At 36.1% G+C, this 21524-nt stretch overlaps 3 protein-coding genes across 4 annotated transcripts; 2 read left to right on the top strand and 1 right to left on the bottom strand.

Moving 5' to 3' along the window:
• Positions 1 to 2035: 2035 nt before the first annotated feature.
• On the bottom strand, positions 2036 to 10919 carry LOC124298996 (integrin beta-PS). Its single transcript, XM_046751780.1, has 10 exons — positions 10768 to 10919; positions 8536 to 8708; positions 8121 to 8424; positions 7752 to 7980; positions 7402 to 7486; positions 6417 to 7064; positions 5997 to 6320; positions 5512 to 5712; positions 4872 to 5369; positions 2036 to 4327 (listed from the first exon to the last, which is right to left on the bottom strand). The coding sequence occupies exons 2-10, from the start codon at positions 8704 to 8706 to the stop codon at positions 4262 to 4264; spliced, it is 2526 nt and encodes an 841-aa protein (XP_046607736.1). The 5' UTR covers positions 8707 to 8708; positions 10768 to 10919; the 3' UTR covers positions 2036 to 4261.
• Positions 10920 to 10974: 55 nt separating this feature from the next.
• LOC124299013 (uncharacterized) lies at positions 10975 to 12408 on the top strand. Its single transcript, XM_046751816.1, has 3 exons — positions 10975 to 11212; positions 12045 to 12111; positions 12200 to 12408. The coding sequence occupies exons 1-3, from the start codon at positions 11130 to 11132 to the stop codon at positions 12353 to 12355; spliced, it is 306 nt and encodes a 101-aa protein (XP_046607772.1). The 5' UTR covers positions 10975 to 11129; the 3' UTR covers positions 12356 to 12408.
• Positions 12409 to 13378: 970 nt separating this feature from the next.
• LOC124298993 (E3 ubiquitin-protein ligase HECW2-like) lies at positions 13379 to 19453 on the top strand. Of its 2 annotated transcripts, XM_046751777.1 has the most exons (9): positions 13379 to 14274; positions 14335 to 15174; positions 15454 to 15744; positions 15822 to 16026; positions 16188 to 16744; positions 16835 to 17172; positions 17308 to 17508; positions 17712 to 18671; positions 18831 to 19453. In XM_046751777.1, exons 1-9 carry the CDS (start codon positions 13453 to 13455, stop codon positions 18940 to 18942), a joined length of 4326 nt encoding a protein of 1441 aa, XP_046607733.1. In that variant the 5' UTR covers positions 13379 to 13452; the 3' UTR covers positions 18943 to 19453. The 2 variants fall into 2 exon arrangements, with proteins under 2 accessions (XP_046607733.1, XP_046607732.1); XM_046751776.1 differs by having other exon boundaries at positions 13379 to 15174.
• The last annotated feature ends 2071 nt before the right edge of the window (positions 19454 to 21524 follow it).

Here is a 21524-nt window from a genome sequence, read left to right on the forward strand (position 1 = left end):
TAGATTCACTCGAATTTTCGAAACGATTAGTAGCGCTGTGATGCGTTAACTTTTGTTTCATTATAATAAAGGATTACAAAATGGAGGATCCCTCCCGGAGGAAATTCGGAAACAGATGCAATGCTTACAGTTTGCATATAAGTATGTAATACTCCACAGTTTGTTGTTGAAATCCAAAACACAACTCACACGAAGGTAACGTTCTGCAAGGCCCGTGTTTTCAAAACGATAAAAAAAAAACCACAATGGAAGATTATCAGGACATTTTCTTGTCACAAAACGCTTACTACTATGCAGCATAATAATTACACTGGATTCCAAACCCATTCACACTTTTTGTGTCGTAGCTGGCTGCCTAAACGGATTGTGAGTTAAGCTTGCTACAATGCAACGACGCACTTAACGAAAGTCAGCCGCACAAACAATAACAAACGACACGCGACGCAGAGAGTCGATAATCGAAATCGCGAAAAGCTGACATTGCACCAAAGAATGAAAATTTGATGTACAAAACTCACCTTCGATGTCCCCGGCTGTTTTTATTTCAGTACCTCGGTTCTTTCATGGGCCATATACGCTGCATGCCATTCGTATATTATTCACAGTGAGTTTCGTGGGAATACACTGATCGAATAACGTTATACAGCCTTTTTTTAAGCATAAGGTATCGGTGCTTCGCCATGTCCCGAATAATCGAGGCCTGTACATGGAGATCTGAATTCACAACTTACGACTTGCGTAGCTTCACCACGGCTGCTCGAAAGCGACTGACATCGCGTTTGGAAGCTCGACCGGTCGGAAGGCCCATGTGAGCTGCGTACAACGCGGTCAAATCGTCGAAAAATTGCCGATGCACGCGGCGTCAGGCGTCAATTGAAATTTTCTGGTGACTTCCGGTCAAATAAAATACGTTGACGAAAGATATATTTCGACATTCCTGAGAGTCCAATTAGTGAAAAAAGAGTACGACGAAACGATTTTGAGAAAAGTTTCCGAGCTCTGAAAATCACAAACAAAGGACGGTCAACTTCCCTGTAAAATATTGTAGTACTTTTGTTTTTCTCTTGTTTTCCAACATTGATATGGAAATTGTCAATAAACATCTAACATCTAATAATTCTGGATTTTGTCAGTCGAAATTTGAGTGATGTTAAAAATTTTTGATTACTTAACTCTTTGATTCACTATATCGACGTAATTTTGCAAGAGAAATCGATTGCGCGCAGTCCAAATACGCTATCAGATACTTCATCTCGCTTATTAATTTTCGCAAATTTTTGACACTCCCGATTAACAATCCTATATTTTTAAATTCGTCGAATAAAAATGTAATTAAAATCCACTGACCTAACCATGTAGTTTTGACTCGCAGCATTTTGCCGTTGCGTCGGTATCCATTTTGATAAGCGTCTTTTTACCGCCGACGGCGTAGCGCTGCCGTGTCAAGTTGCCGTCGCGTAAATTTAACGCCCGTGAAAATCCAGCCTAAAGTGTATATTCAAATACCTACTAATTCCGCAGGTCCGCCGACGCGAGCGTACGTAAAGGATACTAAATCTAAATGTAATAAATATTAAATGTTTAGTATCCTTGAGCGTACATAAGCTCCTGAATAATGACATCATAACCGAACGGCCGAGTTCGCAAACTTCAGTCGTTGACTGCCACACTTGTTTTTTTTTTTTACATCATAGCTGACGGGCTATGCTACAGAACATTTTTCTTGAGAAAAACCTACACTATTTTCTCATTTTTGTTTTTTCTTCCGCGTATTTCTGGTACATGATTGAACTTTAGTTTTTTCGTCTAATTTCACGTTCAATTATTTTACATTAGCTTAATTGAAATCTTCTCATTAGCTTCTGCATAATAATATTTTCTTAGTTATGGCATCAATAGGAAGTGAAGGTTGATCAACAGGAAATTTAGAGACTTTACAAATAAGAAATGAGTGTAATGATGAATAAAATATTAAACTTAACTTGAAATAAATTGAATATTAGTATTTGTTAGATGGCATTCATACACACTATTCTATAATTTATGTGTATATTTATTTAACATATATTCTAGATCGCGCTCGTTCATACCACACTAAAATATCCTATCTTTTTATAATATCACTCTAATTATAAGTAAATTGAAAATTGCAAGGCAAAGTTATAACCAGCTGAGCTCGATTATCCGAAACATAGACTTTTAATTCTAACAATCAAATAATGCACGCAAACAAAAAACCCCGCTAAAATCGGAGCATGAAAAATATCCTTATTTATTTAATGTTTATTTATTTTCTTATGTGTGAGAAAGAAATGAAACATCTGCAACTGCAAAGATGATACCTAATAACGTTCGGTCATTCTTTACACGCACAAAATTATGTTTTATGTACAAATTTAGCTTTAAATCTAATTTTAAATTTATATATATATAAGAGGTATGCATGAAAGTTCAATGCACTATAACTTTTTCAAAAATTTTCCACAACTTTAATTTCACAATTATAATTGTAATATGAGTGCACGTAGGTAGAGACCCTTGTAAATATATATAACTATAAGACACTTTCTTCTTTCTCGATAAAATATTATATATTTTAATTGTTATTTTCAACAAGGCCTTCAATAAATTAACAATTACGTAAAATGATGAATGACAATATATGGACTTGTGACCACGTGTGAATATTTATTTGCGACTGTAAGAGTAACGCGTTTATTTGAATTATTTTTAAACTATGAAATCTAGTTCAAGAATAAATTCAATTCACAGCAAACATGTTTGTATGCGGCATGCGTACATATACATACCTAAATGTTTATATTTTTGCTGAAACAAGGTACTCTTACAGTGTAACAATATACATTGGTATACATGTGCAGATAAAGAAAGCAATAAGGGCGAAGAAAATTGAATTAAGCTATGGTGAAGTAATATAAAAATGATTGTGCTTTACAGCGGGTATAAAAAATAATTAAAATTTATCAATCAATAACAAAAAGATCTCTGTTTTCTGGTCACATCAAAGGCACTTCAACTCTAAAGTTTCATCTAAACACTTAAAAAACTAGAAATTAATATTTTGTTACAGATTTCTAAGTCTAATTCTAATTTTACAAAACAATTAGTTGACTACGCAGCTCTGTAGTAACCGGAAGTAAAATAATCGTTATAGGCGTGTGAAATATGCCATACTTCATTGTATAATTACTATAGTCTAAGAATTATGGCAGTAGAGATTTCGTTTTATAAAGTATAGTAGCTTAATAAGTCAAATTAAATAAATAGCCCCAATAACTTACGTCATGAAATAAAATGACAGCGCTGGATGATAGGCACTTCCGAGACTTCTTTTATGCCATGGGGGGTCGATGAAGCTGGCAACTAACACTCCAGGAGAATTTCAATATACAGCAGTTAGCCTGGCCCACGAACTTCTCTGCTCTGCGTTAACATTCTATAAAACTTGCATCTGTTGCGTAGCTCCCTGGCGGATGCGACATTTGAAAAACGTAGGTAGCAGCTGTACTGCGGAAGCAGTACCGTAACGGAGCAGAAATCTATTTGCCAGGCTAACTGCTGTGGATTGGTCTCCAGTGTGAATATCATGGGCCCCCTTAGTCAAATTCTCACGGCATTAATTATACAATCACGATTATTTTCGTCAGGGTGATTGTTCAGTGACATCAATTTCATGTGCTATCTGAGTCACGGTTTTATAAAACACACTTTGACAAAAAAAAGCCTAATTGACGGTACGCTAATAAGAGAGCACGAACACGAGCATCAAAGACAAGCAACGCTTCCAGGATTAAATTGTTATAATACCGTCAGAGTTCTGTCTCTTCTTCTTAATGTTTGAAAACGATAATTCTACAAAACAGACTGGCACGTATTTCATTAATGATTGAATGAGAATTATGCATCTCAATTACGTAGAATTGTTGTTCGTCACTTCGATGTTAACGGTCGAAGTTATCAAGTTTAATTTAGCGAGTCATTCGCAAATACAGTAATCGAATTTCTAATAATGAAAGCTGAATGAAAAAAATCGTTCGTTTCAAAAGCAAGATAACCGATATATAATTAGATCACTCAGATCGGAAGAAACAGTGGTTCTTGCATATTCAATGAATTAATATATCGGTTACTCGCTTTGTATTGATTAAAACTATCGTGAGATTTGGCGTAAGGAAAGATTCCACTATGCGTATATTTAAAATAACGGTATGATGAAACTTTCTTTTGATTTACAACTTTTTTACTTTCCAACGTATGTGGGGTTTTTGAAGGTAGATGTTGCTTGCTTGTAAATTGGATTTTCACCCTGAAATTAGTAAGTAAAGTCCATTATTAATGAGTATGTTTGTTAGGGCTGTTTGGTATCGGAAATTGGTTACCAGTTTTTTGCTAAAAAAAATGTTAATAAGCATACACTTCGATATACTAGAATAATGTTGTTTCGTTAAAAACCGAAGTATTAGGAAAACCCGAGATCGCCGAGAAAAATGCGAATTTTGAATAACTAATGAAAAAAAAAATATCGTGGTAAGTTTAAGAGCTGCTCATCGAATATCTTAACATATCTAATCCACCGACTGCACGAAAACAAAAACTCCGATCGTTGTACAATCGTAAATATTTTCGTTTTCATTATTTCAGTTATTGTGTATTTCAGTATCTTTTGGTGTTCCGGTATTTCGATAAATCGGTATCGATTATACTTCGCAGAGAAATGAACAAAAAATTTTTGGTATACAATAATTCCGAAATATGATGCCCCTAATGATGTTATGTCAAATGACAATGAGCACAAGTTATGTGAGTACATATTAATTAAACAATTTATAGCAAAAAATTAATATGCTTACCGTGTCCCACTTGGCCATCATTCTTTCTGTTTCAAATCGCGCAAATTCCCTACGATCGTGAATAGTAGTCAACAATTTCCAAAGTAATAAAAGAGCCAAGCCAATGAGTACAATCGCAGCGATGACTCCCAGGACGATTCCGAGCATGAAAACTTGGGTCGGGCATTCTCTTTTTTCTTGCGCTGCGACAACTACTTGATTTTCCGTTTGGTTGAAGTAGTAGTAGTATTTCACTTTACAGTTATCCTCGTCTATATGATGGCAGAATACTTCATTCTCAGTGGTTACTAGTTCGACTGCCTCAACAGTAACGTTTTTACAATTGTTATCGCAATCTTCTTCTTTACTAAAATTGCCAGTTGAATATATTTTGCATTCAACGCAATTTCTGAACTCAATACAACGGTCAGGACAAGTTGGACATTTTTCACAGAAGTCTCCTGAATGACGTGGATTTCCATCCTCACGACAGACACACTTTCCGCAAACGCAATCACCCTAATCACAAGAAAATATAACAACTTAAAACAATAAATATGCTTATAGTGATTAAGGTTTGTACAAAGATGAGTTAACTTGACAATTCCAAAGCAAATTCAATTTCACATCGCATTTGTTTTCTTCTAATTACAAGTCTTACATGGCCTGAGCACAAAATGTCTTCAGTTGATCCTGGAGCTTTACAAGTCTGATTTGATGATGGGCAATTGCAATCTGGTCCAGTCCATTCGGGCTCACACCTGCACACACCACATTCACAGGTTCCATGATTGGAGCATAACTGACCGTCATGACGATCACAAGAGAAGTTATCGCATTCACAGTATGGTCCAGAAATCACCTATAACAATATTAGATAAAGTCTCTCAAACTATAATTCCGAATATGTATTATTCTAATATCTTCGCACTTCGATACTGTGTAAATTTATATAATTTTCGTAAATCGTAGAGAAGCCTATCAGATATAAATCTGATCACAGAATTACTGATTAATCTTTTTGTTTTTTATTTAGTGCAATCGATCAAATAAAAAACTTTAAAAATTATAATTGAGGCTATTATCAAGCATCATCATCAGACCTGACATTTTGAATACATAAAATTTAGGAAGTTGGAAACTTACTTCATCAGGGTTTTCTCTGGTATCACAATCGCATACACCACAGGCACAACTACCTCTTCCAGAACAGTCAACCAACGATGTATTATCCGGTCTGCAGCTTTGATAATATTTGTCACGCATCACGGACTGATCACTTTCGTGATGACGCGTACACTCGCATGTTTTACCAAAGTACTGGTCGTAACAATCACAGACCCCGCATTTTAAAGTGCCCATTGAATTGCACTCAGGTGAATTTATCTGGTACATGGGGTGCGAAGCATGTTCACAGTCACAATCACATATCATGTGGAGATTAACAGTCAAAGTTTCGTTGATACCGACCTGAAACATCAAGGAGGTATTAGCTTTTCAAACTAAGTCTTCAAATTTGAATCTCTCAAACCTTTGTTAGCCATACTGCAAGTTTGAACTACTTACTGGATAAATATTGAACCTTTGGTTCCATTCAGATCTGTTTTTAGGACAGCTGGTAACTTCAATTTTCGCAAAGAAATCCACTTTGGTACCAACTTTCAAGCCATCGCATTTCGATGTTTCTATTGGGGGACCAGCACCCAAACAGCTCGAGTAGTATCTCACTTTTATGCTACTACTGGCTGTATCTTTCATTTCCACAGAACTGGAAATAGCCTCGTATTGTTCGCGGATCAAATCCACTACGTTACTTGAGTCGGCAGATAACTTGCCAGCAAATGAACCTTCGATATGCTTTGTAAGCCTTCTATATATCTGGATTTGACCCTCAGTTACAGCCCAAATAATATTGATCGCATTCTCCTTTACTTTGAGATTAATCTGCGATATACTGGGGTAATCTTGCGATGTTGATTGAGTGTACAGCCCACTGTAGTCGAGGTGGCATAGTCCGTCATTAGGTTTTATGATGCCACCAAGCTTGCCATCCCCGGCGTAGTGAAATCCTGCGTCAGTTGAAAATACCAAAAGTCTGCGAGCTTTGGAACGCCATCCTATCTTATCACGACACACAATTGCTTGCATTATAGCATCAAATCCTCCTTCAGGAGCATCTAAGTTACCAGACACTGATGCACGACGAACCAAATCCTATAAACGGCAAAGCAATGTTCAATTACTATACAAAATCAAGTTTTCTCATCATTAATAGTCATTTCTAATGGAGTTATAGCTTGAAAATCAATTTAAGTGACTAGTTCCATTAAAATGTGCATTATTCTATATTTAATGATAATAATAAATTGACAGAAATAATATTGTACATCATCGCAAGGAATGCGCATTTAATATTGCATACGTTATTCAATCTTTGAATTAATAATTGGACACACATATCAACACAATACCATGTAGTGCTGACATATTGCATAAATATCATAGATACAAATTATTATGAAGATGACTAATAAAATTTAGATATACTTACCGCAAAAACACTAGTATTTTGTGACAACGTCATGATGTGCTTGTAGCCATACGGTTTTGCACAACCAGGACATGGTTCCTCAAGGCTGAAACATAAAATTTATTTTTTACTTCTGCTATATGAGTATTAAACAACTTCAAGGATCGTTGGTTCTGTCTTTTCTAAACTTCTCAATTCCTGTAATATTTTTTGTAATTCAATTTTTGAGCAAACATAACATCTGACAAATATATAAATAATAATTTGTTGATTGCTTTTCCAAGTCTATGCACACATTCACCAACATTCAACAACTGTTCACACCTTAAATACAGTATGGATTTGAATGAAACTAAATTTTCATTACTTACGACTTAGGCACAACGTTGAAATAGGGCATAACTACTTTGTCGACAAAGCTACCAAATCCCAAACGGAAATTACTTGTTATTTTGGTCATACTTTGCACCAATAAATCTCCCAAATGTGACAACTTCTCTTTATCATCCTCCATAGACTTGCTCAAGTCCATGAGGTAGTAAAGATCAACTGGATAATCCTCGGCTTGAGAGTATGAAAAAGACATAGTATGCACCTCATCTAAAGCAATGGAAAATACGAATGAAATAATTATCGCATATAAGAATAAAATTCACTGGTAAAAAATATTGTTAATAATTCAGGAAATAGCAAAATTGTCAACAATTAGCAATAATTGGAATTTGAAAAATTTCACTCACTTATCCTAAGGGTCAAATCGACTTCTTGAGGCCAGATTTGAATCGCCTCCTGTCTCCTACTACCACTGCTGGAACTCGTATGCTTAGAGCTAGAGCTTGAGGAAGACGATGAGGAAGACGAAGAAGAGGATGAACTTTGCTCAAATTCACTACCACCTGCTACAGATGAATAACCACCCTTTGTTAATTCCGCGTGCCGAATCACATCATAAACATTATTCGGATACCGCGTATATTTCTTTGGGCACGTAGCATATATTTTTGTGTTTATGTTTGGCAAAAAACACCTCATCTCCGAAAATTTCTGTGAACATAGGAATACATATTTTACATATACTTACAGATGTAACAACAGGGTAGCCCATTCCGTTACATAGGGTTTTTTGATAACATAGAAAAAAATTATCCAACTTACAGGAGCAGCGCACCAAGCACAATGTGGAGTTTGTATACATTCGTGGCAGGTTTGCTTGCTGATACAGGGATTCATTCCAGTGAGTCTTTCAGGTAGAGGGTAGTCAGCTTTGACAGCAACAAAAACTATCGCTGTGACAAGGGCCAGAGCCCATTCTAAGCTGCCAAACATCCCTGTAGATCAATAGATATGTGTTACATTCTGCATATTTCACTGCAACCGAACAAGTATGAATTCATACCTCGACAAATTCAGAACCGCTGTACTGCACAGTTTATTGAAAAGGATTGCCCTTATTCAATGCAATCGCAAAATAAAAAACCAATATAAAAGTATTAAGCAAAGGAAATTTGAATCTAATGCCGCATCTGTTAATTATGATAAAATTGAAAATCCTACTAAAATAAAAAGGCAACTTCATTGACACAATAATACACAATGGTACTAAACATTACTATGCAACAAATTACACCTTTTGATATCAATACTGAAGAGTCAAATTTTTTAAAATTTATTTACAAGCGTATGAATTCCTGAATACAGTCTTGTAACAAAGTTAGCAGAATATTAATTCTAAATAAATAGACGTTATCTTCTGACATTCAGTTGCCCTACGTATTCCTGGTTAGCCATATGTGGTTATACAGAAAGCCTTATAAGGATATCGTGTGACAGTTGAAAATTAACATGAAAACAGATTATGCTGTCTACTTGGAATAATAATTAAAAGAAACTGGTAGATATATGCGAAACTAAGAGAGAAATAATACGCATTCTAGTAAAGTGTAAATTACTTTGTACAGCAAGAGGATAATGAAATTAAGTATAAAATAAAAGTACAAGAAATGTAAAATTTAAAATGAAATGAATTCCAATGAATCAGCTCGATGATAAGTACACTGACCATTGAAAAAACCCACCACAATAAATGTACAATGAAACATTGTCCGTTTTATTTTGCAAAGTACCGGCATCGTGCATTGCATAAAGTAATCAAAATTGACATATTTAAGTAAAAATTAATAATACCTATTAATGTTATCATTGTAGCTAAATATAATACTTCTTTGGTCAGTTACGATTCTTATTTCTACACCCTCACATTTAGCAACAGGAGTCTATTATTAAGCTGCTGAGTCAGATTTTCTTAGTAAGCCAAAGGTAAGACATCATACTTTTACTTGGTAATATCACATGCTGTGATGATGGTATCTGGTTGGTCATATTCGTACGTGAATGATTATTGGCATGAAATCATCCGATATACATGATTCAATGTCAATAAATTTGATTAAAAATTACTTTTCCTCATCCCTAGATTACGGAAAAATCACTGAAAATTTTAAATTGTAACTGAATACCAAAATAATACGTTATACTGCTACGTTTAAGAACACAAGCTGGAAACATGCATACTTATCTCAAGAGCAAAAGTGCAAACAAGAAAGTAAGATAATGGATTCACTATATAGAACTGAAACATTTTCTTACAAACTTGTTTTTGGATATCACATTTTTTTACCAAACAAATAGTCGCATGAATGGCGTATACAACATTTTTGCATCCATATTAACAAATTTTATAAACAAGAGCGACATCTGATTGTATAATAATTAATAATACGTTGAGAATATTGACAACAAGCAAAACAATGTATCTAATTTGTAAACGGGTGTAGAGATTGTTCGGTAATAATGAAAACGTGAAATTTTATTTCAGTAATTGTTTAATTATCTAATTAAATTTAAGAGATGGATCCGTTTGGCTTGCAGGGTCGAGGAAATTTTTTAAATCAAATGTTTCTTAGATTTGATCGAAGGATTGATATTTCCTCACTACTTCTTGTGACGCACATTAATAACAAGAAGCGCTTTCGTTTCGTAGAACGTTGTCATAAATGGTATTTGTACTTGTGAAATGCGCGAGTGAGGTGCGGCCGAAAACCAGTTCTCCCACGCTATATTTGTCCCTTAAGAATAAGGTTTTTGCCCAGTAAATCGAAGGGTGATAACGGTGATATTTTTGGGACAAAGATTTGTTCCACTTGCAGATCATTTAGGTTTGAGAACACGTCTCGATTACCCATCCATTAATGCCGTCATCTCTATATTTACAAGACACCGCATTAGCATGAAAAAGGTTACGGAGATGAGAATCCGTGAACCATAAATTTGATATACGTATTTTTAACTCGGTAAGGCCGGATATGAAATTTGATATACATTTCTTACTTTCTAGATTTGAAGGTGATTATCGGCTGTCCTTATAACATCACAAACTCCGAAGAAATAATTTCACAACTTTGGATCACCATAAAAGGCAACCCCACACCGCCACGGAATAACGACTCAATAACGAGCCGTTCGTTCAACGTCGGGTAGACGACTGGTCACTAGAGTTGGACAAAATATCAGAAGAGTTATTTCGAATTGAGCATATGCGAGTATTGTTATATCGATGAACTCACATCCGTCCCGTATGCACCCGAGAAAGACCCGAGATTATCCGATTATTCACGATAACGCGCTCGTTACCTCTCGCCGAATGCACTTTCCAAATAAGCGGGAAATTCAAATAAACTTATTCAGCTCTAATGATGATGTCTAGTGTACTAATTCGGTACGCGACTATACGACTATTTTTGCGCCCAACCTCGCTGACTGTTCACAGGAGTATGTATGTTGTATAATATTTCTCCAATCCTGCCTTATATGTTGATTATTAAGTATCTGTACCACAACCGCGTATCCGCTAGTTTCCGGTGGGAAATCAGCGACGAATTAGTCATCGTTCAATGATGATGCGATCATTCAGCTGCGGCTACAAAATATAAATAACCTTGCAACATAATACAACTTTGCATACATATAAGGTTCGTGTTTCGCAAGTAAGCTGCAAATGTTACGTATTCGGATTTTAATTGTGCGCCTTCAGTGCACCCAGAAACCCTATTTGCAAACAATTTATATACGCACTTACTAAATTTTACATCGTGTATATAAGTATATCGAAAAAACTGAACTTCACAAAAACAGAACTGCTTAATGTAGAGTTTATAATTAGTTTTTTAAATCGCAAATTTTCCTTATAAGTTTTTGAAATAGTGACTGACAATCACGCAGGTACGGTGTTACTCGATAGTTTTTCTTATCTACAATTCGCATCCCGCAACCACAGTTGATATTATTATTTATATACATATAGGAGCAGAATCAAGAATTAATTTATGCCATAAGCTAGCAAGTCTGTGCCCGAAGTTCTGAAAATACTGGACGTAATGTAATCTTACAATTCAGCCGTATTTGAAATCCGGAAATGGAATTGTGTAAAAATACGTTGCCCGCCATATTGATATATTTTGACAGCCTGCGTTGACAGCTTCATTTGCGAGGGAAACAACGCATGTCAAGAAATCAAAATATCCTGATAAAATCCTATAGTTCATTTATTGTACAAATATAGTTTCTACATGTATCATGAGTGACACACTTTCCTCTTATTCCGGCAGCTATGTACAATATGCACGCCAATTCGATGAGGAAAAAACAGCAAAGCTTTATCGCAACATAAAGAAGGTTAGCTTTGACAACTTGAACTGCACCGTCATAAAAAAAAACTCATAACTCAAACTGTATTTTCAACTATCCTTTTCTTGGTTCTCAGACGCTTCAAGAGGTGCAACAAATCGCCAGCGAGGTAAATTGTAATTATAAAGAACTCGAAGAGAACATGAACCGTGCAGCGCGACTCATCACAGCAATCCAAATCTGTAAAAGGCCAGAGGCTGAAGCGACGGCATTGACCGAAACAAATGACTAAAACTGTAATAAAAGGAATTTATTCAATTAATAAATAATCAAATCCCTATTCTTGATGGCCGTGGTTTTTTTTTTTTTTTGTTCTTATTTGATTTTCGCGGGTCAAATCGTAATATCTCGCTTCAAAACGCAAGCGATGACTAATAAAAAGAAAAAGAAAAAAAATCCCTAGATTCTGTCTGCTACATCCTGCTGTCAAACCTGTCATCGCAATTACACACCACATTATACGCAGAAGTGTACGATTTATCGAAAATTAGACTGAATAATACCCGAATACCAATGAAAAATCAAAACTGGAGGTGTGGTTTGTGATTATCTGTTGATCTATCTACTTTGGAATGCCGAAATTCAATCGTAGAGGGTAAGTCGAGAGCTTTGAAAATCTATACCAACGTCAGCAAATTCGAAATATCGAATATTCTATTTTTATTCTTCACGAGATCAACCTCACACGCCGCTATATATTTACCGAATTTACTTACGCTACTTAATAGTATAATCAAATTTCGTTATTTATTCCAGTAACCAAAAGTTGATTATCATATAAACGCATCCGAAAATATGTCTTATCACCAGTATATCTTGAAAGTATGTTTTTTATTTGCAAAAACACGATATAGTCTTTATGTAAGTATTTGATTAGTATACATTTTTCACGTATCCTTTATGTTTTCTCAGCAATATTTGCCAGTGGCCAATCAATTGAAGTGAGTAACCATATAGCTATGCTCTGATAAGATGCCAGCAGAGACGGAGATGACGGCACTTTCCTCTGATCAAGATGATGGGAAAAGTTCCGCTATGCTAGATATGCCTGAGGCTATGAACAACAAGAATTTTCCACGTGAGGAGCGAAGTATTAACGAAAACACAGAGAATTTTGAAAGCAGATTTTCGATCGTTGACAACCACAATGCAACCACCAGCAACGTCATTGATGACGTTGATAGTGGGGGAAAAAAACCGTCCGATAATTCAATTGGCAACGCTAAAAGTAAAAAACAAATTACGAGATGTACGGCAAATGATTACAAACTTAGTCAGACATTGTTGGTACCTGAACCGTCAATTAATGACAAAGGTGTCCCAGGTGGTATGGAAATGTCAAGAGATGGGTCGATATCAACTGATGATATAGAAATAATAGACAAAACCATGAATGTATTAAGTGGGAGTAACGCTTCATCACTAGGACGTAAAGAGTTGATAAGAAAACAGTTTTTGTTTCAGGGCTCTGCTCAGAGCCTACCAAGTACAAGTTCACTAACTAATTCAGCAAAAGACGGTACGAATATAATGCCAGAATTTTCTAGTACTGATGTGTCTAATACTTTTCGTGATGTGAATACGGGGATTAGAAAATCTTTGAGTAAACAGAAAAATTTCTTGCAACCACAGTCATTTGGTACAGCTGAAAAAGATACGAGCGATGACAGCCAGTTTAATTTAATATCTAGTAAACCAAACTTAGCTAGTATCAGTGCTATAGAAGAACCTAAGCAGAATTCAATTCATCGCATCAACAGTTTACACAAGAACCATAGCAATTCTCTCGAGTTATTAGTTAGAGAAACCACTGATACTCAAAAACTACCTGGCGAATCATTCAACTTTGCAGAGGATCTCCATTCTCTTCCTCTAAAAATACCCGCAGAGTTTTCAAGCTTCAGAGAAGAGTCGCAAGATTTTTCTCCAAAGATATCTGGGGAATCGGCAGACTATATGGAAAAGCCTAACTCTCCAACTGTGAAAATACCTGGTGAGTCCATGAGTTTTGAAAATAAGGCATTAGACGCTCCTGTACCTGTAAAAATGCCTAAAGAAGTTTTGAGCTGCAGAGAAGAGCCTCAAGATCCTTCATTAAAAATACCTGGGACATCGCCAAGCTTTATACAAAATCCTCAATCTCTGCCTGTGATCATACCTGGAGAGTCAATGATTTTTGAAAATGAGACTTTAGATTCTCTCACACCTGTAATCATACCTGGAGAATTTTCCAATTTTAATGAAGAATCACAAGAACCTCCTTTAAAAATTCCTGCGGAATCGGCAAACTTAATAAAGCAGGCTGAATCTCCACCTGTGAAAATAGTTGGTGAATCAATGAGTTTCGAAAATGAGACACTAGATTCTCATATACCTGTAAAAATACCTGGAGAATTTTCGAGCTTTAGAGAAGAATCGCAAGATTCTCCTTCAAAAATTCCTGGTGATTCGTCAACCATTAAGAAAATAGCCGAATCTCCACCTGTGAAAATACCTGGCGAGTCAATGAGTTTTCAAGATGCTTTGAAAGACCTCCCAATGCCTGTAAAAATAAGTGGAGAACTGTTGACCTCAGAAGAAGATTCACAAGATCATCTACCTGTGAAAATTCCAGGGAAATCGTCCACCAGATATGTAGAACAAGAGTGTTCTTCATCTATTCGAACAACTGGAGAATTATCAAGAAGCGTTAGAGAAGATATATTAGAATCAGATAATAGTTTTGATTCCACTGATGGAGCTGCCTCCTTACCTTTAAGAACCCCTGTGATCGCTACAACCCATGGGAAAAATTCTTTTGATATAGCCTCGAATGACGATCAAAAGACAGTGATTACATCCATGAAGCCTTTTAGATTACCAAGCTTACCTAATTTGTTTGAAATCCAGGGAGATTCTGCTGCACTTTCAGAATCATTAAACACTGTTCAGCGCCGTCTAGATGAGGCTCGGAATTTTGAGCTTGGTCAGCGGTCTTCAAACAGTAGTGATGGAAGTAATTCGGATACTGAATCGCAACAAGCTGCTGCATCTCGTAATGGGACTAAAAAGGTATTACTTCTTTCTGCAACTCTGGAAACTTATAATTGTACGGAGTGCTGCAGGTCTGTTTCATGAGTGATTGCATCCTCCTATAATCATACCCAATCGATTTACACGAACAAAACATAAGTACTTAATTTTGTTATGAAAAGCTGTGTGTATAATACTGTCATTTATATTGTGGAAAATTTGTGTGCAGTTTAATATTGTTTGGTAAAGTTATACTCCCCTGAGACTATTTTTTTTTTTGCCAGAAAATGAATGAAGAGTATATAACTATTCTTTCAGAGATCATATAAGCAACATGGTGTTGCGTCAAACGATAGTGTGGAGTATTACCAGCTGTGGCGCAGTACTGGTGGTACTCAAGCACCGGAATTTCTTTACGAAACCTTGTATCCAAATCCTCCACCGCTGCCTCCAAGATCAGTGCACAGACCACTGCACAGAACTCATGCATTACCAAGTGTGCCTCCTGAACTACCCAAAAGGCATCCTCAAAAACATCCAACACCCTTTCATCCTGAAGATTGTTTTGGGTTTGAAATTGTGGATGTTGATGAAGCCTCAGGATTGAAGGTATATGCTTATTGGTCAAATTAAAGTGTTCTTTTTACTGAGTATAAATCCCATCTTTTGAACATGTTTTTCTTCAGTCTCGTACAGCTGTAACAAAGAGTATAGCTCTGCTAAGCTCTCCAAGACCGCACAGGCCTCTGTCGCGGCCACTACCTGACTCGGCATTGCTCAATCAATCAGAATGCCCTCCAACGCCGACACATCGTCCAAGACCACTCCGTCCTTTACCTATCTGTGCAACTTCAAAAGCATCTGTTTCGTCAGAGGAACCATTACCGACATGTGAGTGAAATTAGTTTACATTTTCTATCTATAAAATCTGGAAAGAGCCTGGCATTGGTGTGAGCATTTTCTCGGTCGCAAAATTAGAGTAATGTCGTATTTTGGCAGTATTTTCCCATATCCAATTGAATGGCTCACATGTATTATATAAAAATTTTCAGCGTGGGAAGCCAGAATTGATAGCCATGGCCGTGTGTTTTACATCGATCATGTGAATCGTACAACGACATGGCAGCGCCCAGGAATTGTGACTCGTAATAGTGGTTGTGACATGCAACGCCAGCAACTCGACAGACGATATCAAAGTGTCCGCCGTACCATATCTCGACCTGATAATATTGATCAAGAGCCAGCGAATTCAAATGTGGGTACTAACAATTCAGAAACAACTGCACGGCAGTCAGAACATCAAATTGAACGACGAGCAGAGCGTGCCAATACCAACGAAAACGAACCATTTGACATAACAACAACACCACCCATATTGTTTTTAACAAGATCTGACTTTTTTACCGTTTTGCATACAAATTCTGATGCTATGGAATTGTACAACCGAAATTCCAGCTTAAAGCATATGATAAGTAAGATTCGAAGGGAGCCTGCAGCGTTCCCGAGATATGAACATAATCGAGACCTTGTTTCTCTGATTAATTTTTTTGCTGATCCTTTGAAAGAACTCCCCAGAGGGTACGAGTCTAAACTTGACAGAACCGGCAAAGTAAGTCTGGGAGAGAACGTTTGTATGATCTTTGTTTTCATTACATATAAGACATATGTACCATTCCAAAAATATGATATGCATTTTCAGAGATTCTTTATTAGTCATGCAAGAAAGGCGACGTCATTCATTGATCCACGGTTGCCAACTGAGCCTACGCATCCAAGATCTGTTATAGACGAGCCACCTGTGCCACCGCCGCGGCCGCAGCAATCAACCGTCCATACATCTCCCGACATTCCAATAGCTTACAATGATAAGGTCGTAGCTTTTCTGCGCCAGCCAAATATTATGGATATTCTGAAGGAAAGACACGCCGGCTTGGGGCAGAACATTGCCCTCAGAGAAAAAGTTAACACTGTTAGAGTTGAGGGAACCACTGCTCTGCAAAGATTGGGGCATGATGTACCGTTGGCATTGCTTTTGAGGTAACAAAAAAAAAAAAAAATTAGCTTATTGTAATTTTTCTTCATCATTCATTGGTCCAAACTATTGCCTATATGCAAAAAAATAATGTACTGTATTCCACGAAATATTACGTTTTGTTTGTTTCGCATATCTAGCTTGTTCGAACATGAAATAATGTCATATGTACCTGGTAATATTGGTCGCTCTCCTCTGGGAAGTCCACATGCTTCACCAGGGTTAGCCAGAGCCTCGGCTAGAGCTCCAGCACCCTATAGAAGAGATTTTGAAGCAAAGCTAAGGACCTTCTACAGAAAGTTAGAAAGCAAAGGATACGGCCAAGGGCCTGGTAAACTGAAGTAAGATTTGACGCATTAAGTTTGAATAAACTAGGACATACTTTGCATAAGTATTTAATTATTTCTCGAAAACCAATTTGTTTACGAATCGTGTTATTTGTGTAAATCGCCGTGTGTGCAAAGCTCTTCTTTTCTGCTACTGATTTCACCTATACGTATGCCAGGTAAATTTGTATCATTGAGTCATTGACAATTTATTTCAGGCTACACATCAGACGAGAACACCTGCTGGAAGATGCCTTCACCCGGATAATGGCGGCCTCTAAAAAGGACTTGCAAAAGGGTAAATTAGCAGTGACATTCGACCATGAGGAAGGTCTAGATTATGGAGGACCATCGCGAGAATTTTTTTTTCATTTATCTCGAGAGTTATTCAATCCTTATTACGGGCTCTTCGAGTATTCTGCTAATGATACTTACACTGTTCAAGTATCTCCAATGTCTGCTTTTGTCGATAACTATCATGATTGGTTCAGATTTTCTGGACGAGTGTTGGGGCTTGCTTTGGTACATCAGTACTTACTTGATGCCTTTTTTACAAGGCCATTCTATAAGGCATTGCTTAGATTACCTGCAAGTTTAAGCGACTTGGAAAGTCTGGATCAGGAATTTCACCAGAGCCTAATGTGGATCAAGGAGCGTGACATAAGCATCGAACCTTTAGAACTAACATTCTCGGTTACGGAAGAGTTACTAGGTCGTGTGGCAGAGCGTGAATTGAAGCCAGGTGGAAAGAATATAATGGTTACGGAAAAGAATAAGAAAGAGTACTTAGAAAGGGTTGTTCGCTGGCGCTTGGAACGTGGTGTAGCTGAGCAAACTGAATCTCTTGTTCGCGGTTTTTATGAGGTAGTTGATCCTCGTTTGGTATCAGTATTTGATGCACGTGAATTAGAACTAGTCATAGCTGGAGCTGCTGAAATAGATTTAAATGATTGGCGAGCACACACTGAGTACAGAAGTGGGTATCATGATGCGCATCCAGTTGTCGAGTGGTTCTGGAGCTGTATAAGTAGATTTTCAAACGAACAGCGATTAAGATTACTGCAGTTTGTTACTGGCACTTCAAGCATACCATTTGAAGGCTTTGCTGCTCTTAGAGGATCGACAGGACCCAGAAGATTTTGCATTGAGAAATGGGGAAAACCAAATAGCTTACCAAGGTGAATATTAGTGCTAACAGATTTGATTACAGATGTAACGAAGTGACCAGAAATAATTCAGACAAACATGAAAATACGTATAACCAAATGATTTTGAAGTGATGCTTCGACTTGCGGCAGCCTCGATTTTATATCTAGTAATTCTGCGTTTATTTTCAGAGCGCATACTTGTTTCAATCGCTTGGACTTACCGCCTTACCCAACACCAGAAATTTTGTATGAAAAGTTGCTTCTTGCTGTTGAAGAAACCAATACTTTTGGAATCGAGTAAGCATCCCTTGGAATATACCAATATCGCTTTATTTACCTTTTGATAAATTTTACGAATATAAAATTAATGAAGCTAGGTTCTATTATAGTGAGAAGCAGGTATAAACTAAGTAAGACAAATACAACTGTTACGAATCCATAACAATATTGAAAAAAATGAAATGCTTAGATTGTTACAAACGAAGTCTGTGATGGGATTGATAAACACAGACAAAATTTTATGCATTCTATCTATGCCGTGTCTCTGAATCCGTGCGGACACTTAAATCAGATAGATAAGAGCGATGACCAATAAGTTTTGAAGAAATTTACTATTTTATCTTATTGTCAGCGATGGAGTTCTTCTACAAGATTATTACTTTCACCAACTGACTCATTTGTTGAATGTCAGTTATTATATAGCAGTTTGAAATTCTGTATTTACACCAATCGGAGTAGTCATTAGTGAGCCAAAATGCAGTGTTTTATTTAGACTCGCTGATTTGGAAGAGACGAAATTTAATTTAATTAAGTATGTAAACAAAACAATTGCAAACATTTATGATGAAATAGTCAATTTTACATAACACATTAATAGCTGTACGGTTTCTCTATCAAACAGATGTGTACAACTTAGTTTTGGATAATCAGCATGCATGACTGTGATGCCTTTCATATAAAACCTATTCCAAATACTTGTAATAGTACACAGCGATTAACTGACTACCTGGAGCGAGAAATATTACACAATTAGATTAAGAGCACTTATTGGCATCTAGATAAGCTATTACGGTAAATAAGAGTTTTCGAGTTGAACATTTCGCAGTTAGTACGATCTCGATTGGCATACTTTCATATACATGATGGTATCCTATGTGCTCTCTCTAGAGGTTCTTCCAAAAATGTAGGGACAGGAGGCTAAACTCCCAAACTCAAACTTGTTCTCAAATTTTCAGATAAACTCATTAGCATGATTTCCTCCAGTTCATGTGTTCCTATCAAAGCATGATAACCTACAGATGAACTCGGAAAATGGAGTGAATGGTCGTTTTAATCAGTTTACTGATTTTGGATTTTGTTTCGATTTCACATGTCGATACAGAGCACATATAATGAGTGCGGCCATAGAGGCAATCTGTATTATTGTGTCAATGTTCAAAAATAAGGTCTCATCTTGTAAAAAATTTGGTCAAGTCGAGCCTCTTATCGTTGCTTTCTTGGATTCTTCTGTGAACAGTGTTCATAACTTACTTGACAATGCTCACTGTGATCGTGCTTCTAAATAATGTTCAAATTGTTGAAACGTTCAAGCGCAGTCAAACTTCTTCAAGTTATTATATATAATGGCACACTTTTGTGATGCATTCAGTCTTAAAACTAGTCATCTACTATGTAGAAATTCTTCACAATCTAATCTATTATACTTATACATATAATAACCGATATGTTAATTATTATAGTAAATTATATTAGTTTAGTACAACTTTTATTATTATTATTATTATTATTACCATTTATCTATGAACATGTTGAAACATTTTTTCTGTTTTGTTACAAAAAAACAAAAATAAATGAATGAAGAATGCCTTTTTTGTCATTGTGTAGTTGAATAAGATAACACTTTTTTCAACCAGTGAATATAATGCAATTTTTATGCAGCATCAATTATCCAATGAAAATCAGTCAAAAATTCATTGTATCTTAATGGTATGTATTCACTATTTTATGGGACTTGACAAATTTTTTATCATAACTTTGTTTCGTAAAATTGAAAATTATGAGCAAATGAGATTCATGGGGTGACAAATCGGATATGAGCACATTAATCATCACTTTAGGAGAATATTTGTAAGTTTTATCAAACAAATGTGTACTCGAAAGACTGTTGGTTATTATGAATGAGAAAGATTTTATCTCGAACACAGTTCACACCATGCTGAGGATATCAATGAATCAGCAACTTAAATGCTCTCCTGAACCTAAAATTATGTTGTATGACTAACATAGAAGTTTGCTTACCCAAACTCTATTTTTAGAATTCATACATTCTCTACTTTTTGTTAGTTCCAAATTACACTTGTCGTACAAATGTTATGTAGCAATGGGTACATTGTTATATAAATTAACATTTGCAAATTGTCGGTTATACTTATATGTATAATTATGCGTACATATGCATCATTTTCTATGGTTTCTTATAGTATTGAGATAGATATTTGAATTATTAATCTATATCCAGATACTCATAGAAAACAGACATTAATATCAAAGCACTTGTGAACCTTTCAAGATTTGTGACATGAATAGCGGGTTTCAGGAATCTAGATAGCAGATACAAGATGCAAGATACTTTCCAAGAGTGCAAATTAGTGTAACATTGAGGTCACACAATCCCGGTAGAGGACGTTTGATATTGATATAGGGGAGGTTTTCAACGTATACGCGGTCTTCACGAGATCTATAATATATTTATTATTCAACATGACTAAAAAGGATTATGTAAATAAATCCTTACACCGGCACGCTTACGCAAATCTAGCGTTACCTGCTGGCAGGATTCTTTCCTTTGATCTAAATTACAGCAACCCATCATACATATTACAC

Source organism: Neodiprion virginianus, chromosome 2, assembly GCF_021901495.1.
Source record: "Neodiprion virginianus isolate iyNeoVirg1 chromosome 2, iyNeoVirg1.1, whole genome shotgun sequence".
NCBI classification, from domain to species: Eukaryota; Metazoa; Arthropoda; class Insecta; order Hymenoptera; family Diprionidae; genus Neodiprion; species Neodiprion virginianus.